Below are 5,427 nucleotides of genomic sequence, written 5' to 3'. Positions count from 1 at the left end.
CAAATTAGTTTTTTTTTTTTTTTTTAGTCTCCAAAAGTTTTACGACACTACCACAAAAAAAAAAAAAAAACCTGACTTATTTTGATTCACTTTTTTTGGGGTTCACTTGAAACTTGAAAGGATCAAAATAAACAAAGTAAAATTAGGTTTTCGCATTAAAAATTTAATGAATTTCCCTTTCACCAAAAAAAAAAAAAAAAAAAATTAACTCATTCACCATTCAAACTCTCTCTCTCTCTCTCTCTCTCTCTGTGAAAACGCAAAGAGCGAGAAAACTCAAATACAGATCTCCGACGACGAGCTGAGGCACGGTGGTCAGCGATCTCATCTCCGCCGCTTCTTCGTCCGATTACAGGTATATGTTTAATTCTGTTTGTTTCCCGAGAAAAAAAAATTGAATTTGTCTATCACGGAAATTACCTAGCAGACCTGTCCAAACAATTATTGGTATTCTCTCTCGTTCTCTTCATTGGTAGAGAGAGATTACGAAGTATGGCTCAGAGAGAAAGCAGTAGTTTAAGTTGGGGGCTATGGGTTTGAATACTTTTGGAATTGGAATTGCGTAGCTATCCTCTGGAATCTGAAGTATGGGTTGGGGTCTATGAGGTTTAGCCTAGATGTGTTGCTTGTGTTTTGGTTACAGGTGTGAACACATTCCAAGAATATAACAAACACCATAAGCCCATAAATGAAAAAGCTTTCGTTCTCTCTTCTCTAACATTTTTATTTTATTTTCTGTACAGCTTCCATTAACTAGAAATAGCCTTTTTGTATGTTTGATTTATCAGATATGGCCCTCAATTGGTATTTTTTTTTTTTTCATGTATTGAGAAGATGTAAAAACAGAGTAAAAGCTAGGGTCTTTTACTAGTGAAGAGTAAATTGATAAATTCAAATAGCTTTTGGGGTTTTATTTGAAAACTCTGTGTACGTATTTTAATAGCATATAGCCTATATAGGTAACATATTTTTACAAGCAAATCAGGGAAAACGTGCATTGTTGTAATTTCATGTTGTCAAACAATTTTAGTTTTGCGATATGATGTAAAAAAGGCAAAATTTTTATGGTTCATATCTTGTGGCAGAGGCTGTTAAGGAAGAATGTTGTATTTATCAGCAGGACGGATGAGCACGGGGAGAAAATTGCTTCTGCTGCTGCAGCCCGGGGTTCTGATCCAAGTGAACATTGCGATGTCATTTCACAAGCATAGAAGACACTCTGGAAAGATATAATAATAACCCAAGATAGAAATGCACTCTAAGTTTACTTTAGCCTGACTTGTTGAATGTTCCAATTGTTGTGCATATTTTCCATTTTTTTTTTATGATCTCCTTTGTTTTGTTGTTTACGTTCTGCCTGCAGTTAGACGTATCTTATGATAAGTTTGTTTGGACAACTGATCCCAAGTATGAAGCAATTGTGAAGGAATTTTCCTCAAGGGTTCTTGTCAATGGTGATATATTTTGGGCTGACTATGAAGGACTTTATCGTGTCAACTGTGAGGAGTATAACGTGTTTTTTTTTGCATTTGAACTTGTAAATGTGGATGTAGCAACATTATCTAAGTTTAATTTCCCTTATCTGCTTATCGATTTTTTGTTCACATACTTTTTGATTGATTATGGGGTTATTGCCTGGGTTGCACCGACACGCCATTTTTGGCATCGTGTCGGTGTCCGACACGTATCGGACACCGGAACCGGTACGATTCGCCGGACTCCGGTGTCCAAGCAGTGTCTCTTTTTTTTTTTCGCTTCTCCGACACGGCTCCGACACGGCACCGACACGGCTCCGACGCGGCACCGACACGGCTCCGACGCGGCGCCGACGCGGCGCCGACACATCCGACACGCCAGCAGTGGAAAAAAAAAAGAAAAAAGAGAAGAAAATCACAGATTCTCAAGTCAGACCGAAACCCACATCTCAGATTCTCAATTTCTCACTTCTCAACCCACCCACCCTCCCTCTGACCTCTGCTCACTGCCGCTGCCGCTGCCGTTGCCCTCTGTCCATCGCCGGAGCTAGATCGGACCGATCGGCGAGCTCCATAGACGTCGCCGCCGTGCCCAGTCCCTCCCGATCTCTCTCTCTCTCTCGGCGTGGACATCAGGTACCCGACCTCCATAAACGTCCCGTCTCTCTCTCTGTTGTTGTTTTTTTTTTTTTTTTTCTTTTCTTTTCTTTTAGATATTTGGCCGGTGACGTTTGGGTCATTGGGTGAATGGGTTAGTTATAAATAGTCACTTATTATAAGTGACTATTTATAAGCACAACGTGCTTGTGCTTTTGCTTTTGTTTTTTTTTTTTTTTTTTTAAATCCCACTCTCACTGTCACTTTGTGAGAGTGGGATATAATGTAATGTTATTATTGTCATTATGTGCCAAATATAATGTTGTTAATTGTTATAATATAATATTGTTATTTCTATAGTTTTATTAATTTATTAAAGTTAAACTTAAATATTATAGATGATTTTACTAAAATGAATACTAAAAGTATAAATTGAAAATGAATATGATAGCTTTTGAATGTAGCTTATTTAAACTTTTGGTTTGTACTTTAAACATTTTATGTGTATTATTGTACTACTTTGAGTGTTAGTTTACTTATTTGTAGTTCTTAGATAATTTAAATTCTAGACATAAACGTATTTTATGTCTAAAAATATGCCTAAATATAAAATTTAATTAATTATTTAATTGCCGTGTCCATGCCGTGTCGTGTCCTTATTTTTCAAAAATTGCCGTATCGCCGTATCAGTGTCCGTGTCGTGTCCGTGTCCGTGTCCGTGTCCGTGCATCATAGGTTATTGCATTATCTATAGTTGAGAATTTTATAAAAACTGAGTGTTTTTTTTTTTTTTTTGTGGGTGCTAGTATTTGTGTAAAATTTTCTTTTTATATTTACAAGAACTTATTGATATTACTCATTAAGTGGAATTCCTTTTTTATTTTATATTGTTTCTCGCTGATTTCCATTTTCATATACGCACTGTCTTGTTTGAACGAATGTGTTTATGTATTTGTTGTGGTCGTTCTGTTTGAGAGAGGTTTTGTATTTATGTAACAAAATAGTGCAATGTCTTTTGCTGTGTGTCTGCAGGATGAGTATTAATTGCTTGACAACAACATTTGCTCTATGCACCTGAAGCCGTGTGTTCTGTGAATAGAGGATAATTACTATTATTTCTTTGTGCTATCAAAATATCAAAAAAATTATTGGAAGAAAATTTGACACAAAATCCAAATCTTTTGCAGCCTCTGTTCCAGTTAAATGAGATGAGATAGTCAGTAATTTTGTAAAAACTTAGTCTAGCGTGTCCTAAATAGTTGTCCCTGAGGTTTACTGTAAACAGATTTTTCTTGGCAGGTGCTTCCAGCATGATTAGTTTCCTGCTAAGAGCCTGAGCATGCTGATTTTGAATGTTGTAAGCTTAATAATTGGCATATTGTGTATATACTATTGTAGTAAATCTGTATTAGCTATTGCTATAGTTATAGATACATGACAGAATGCATTTGATAGTACCTTTTTTAAGAGAATTATGCCATGATTGCTAATATTCCTTAAAAAGTTGTTGCGCTGAACCAACAATACTTTAAATATGGCTTTTGGGTATAGCTTTGTTGGCGACATGCCCTGTATTGTTAATGCTTCTGCTATTGTATGTTGATCATGCCTGGCAGGGGAATCATTTTTTATGACTCCTAATCTAAAACTATCTCTGCATCTCTTTCCCCATAGCAATTTACTAATAAAATGTTAGGAACGCCCTTTCTGTATCTTCCTATTCTATTAGTCACTTCCATAGTCTTTACACTTCAAGGTGCAAAGCTGGATCAAAGGTGGCCTAAGAGATTTTTCCCATTTCCCGAGCATCAATGGATTGGTGCATCCCTGTTACTATGACAATAATCAAACTATATATGTGTGGTTTGATGCATTACTAGGGTAAAGTTCTTTTCTTTTGTAATTCGGAATTTGCTAAGCTTCTAAATTCCTAATTTTTATTCCAAGTTTTTATTTATTTATCTTTTTTTATTTTTTATTTTTTTATTTTTTATTTTTTATATATTACCACAAAACATGTAGACATCAGTCAACTCCCAACATATGAAACAGCTGTTTGTAAATATATATGTGTGTTAGATTTATGAAAGCTTCTGCTTAATATATCATTAGAAATCTTTGTCTATTAACTTCTATTGACTTTTTATTTTATTTTTCTGTTGAACAGATATGTATCAGCACTACCAGAGGAAGCAGGGCAAGCTAATCTACAAAGTGCTGTTGCTTCAGGTTGGCCTGCCTCACTACACTTGATTGGAAAGGTATAAGCATCTTCTATGCATTTATGATTTTTTTTTTTCTCAGAAGTATATTACACTTTTTTGAATGTTTCTTCAATTTAATTGGCACGCTATTTGCAATTGACACCAAAATGTGATGTCATTTTCCATGTTATTAATCCCAATTGATCCCTGAACAGGTTCCACCTCTGTATATGGAATGTGGTTTATTGTGTCACGTTCTCTCTAAAGATGCTAATTGGAAAGTTTGTGTAATTGACCACTTAATAGCTGTACTAAATCTATTATCTTTATTCTAATTATTAAAACCTAACATAAGCTGTAATATCCCTGACTCATTCATTAATTTTGCACACAATTATCTCTCCAGGTAGTTTACTGTATTTAAGCATTTGACTTTGTTCATGCATGCTGTGAAATCTGACCTCATATTGTTGGCACAAATTCTATTAAACATTATTAATGCTAGATTTTAGTTTCTTTTGAAAGAGAAGTAACACTGTTTACATATCAAAATTCCTTAATTGGTTTTGCTGCTGACTGCTATTGTATGAGACCAGCAAATGTGGAATGACATAAACTTTGGTGAGAGTGAAGCAGACAAAGATTACACGCTGTTGGAATTGGAGAGGGAATGCTTTGAAGTATACAGGCCAAAGGTTGAGGAGGCTGCCAATGCCAAGGCACACCTCCATAGTCTGTTGCAGCCAAAGAAGCTGAACTTGCCACTCCCATGGCTGAACACCTCCATCAGGGTTTTGGGACTATTGTGGACATGGTAATATACTAATTTGTGGTCTTTTGATGTATGTGAGGTTGTGGAACACATTGAAAGATATTTGGAGCCTCTTATAATATTGTGTTTTGAAATAGTTTAGACTTTGTAATGTGGTTCTTTAGAGTGTGTGTGGTTGTGGTATGTATTGAAGTGATTAGGAACAAGTCATATAATATTGTGTTTTGGAATATAATTTCAAGTAGGTTATGTAATATCGTGTTTCAAGCAAGTTATATAACGCTTGTATCAATCAAGGGTCATAAAGGCTGTCAAAAAAATGACACTTTCTTTAAGAATTAAGCCACGCTACAGAAAATTGCAGAGATTTACAACAATA

General features: G+C 35.3%; 1 protein-coding gene across 5 annotated transcripts; it reads left to right on the top strand.

Moving 5' to 3' along the window:
• The first annotated feature begins 221 nt into the window (after nucleotides 1-221).
• On the top strand, nucleotides 222-5,201 carry LOC142642592 (65-kDa microtubule-associated protein 1-like). 5 transcript variants are annotated; one of them, XR_012845689.1, is made up of 4 exons: nucleotides 222-355; nucleotides 1,086-1,499; nucleotides 4,240-4,333; nucleotides 4,873-5,201. XR_012845689.1 is itself a non-coding variant. In XM_075816985.1 (3 exons), the coding sequence occupies exons 1-3, from the start codon at nucleotides 3,425-3,427 to the stop codon at nucleotides 5,092-5,094; spliced, it is 321 nt and encodes a 106-aa protein (XP_075673100.1). In that variant the 5' UTR covers nucleotides 2,237-3,424; the 3' UTR covers nucleotides 5,095-5,201. The 5 variants fall into 5 exon arrangements, 1 of the variants encoding a protein (XP_075673100.1); XR_012845688.1 differs by having other exon boundaries at nucleotides 1,086-2,111; XR_012845690.1 differs by lacking the exon at nucleotides 1,086-1,499 and having other exon boundaries at nucleotides 228-355.
• The last annotated feature ends 226 nt before the right edge of the window (nucleotides 5,202-5,427 follow it).

Source organism: Castanea sativa, chromosome 7, assembly GCF_040712315.1.
Source record: "Castanea sativa cultivar Marrone di Chiusa Pesio chromosome 7, ASM4071231v1".
NCBI lineage: Eukaryota > Viridiplantae > Streptophyta > Magnoliopsida > Fagales > Fagaceae > Castanea > Castanea sativa.
The sequence above is the reverse complement of the archived record's forward strand: the minus strand, read 5'-3'. Positions and strand labels throughout refer to the sequence as shown.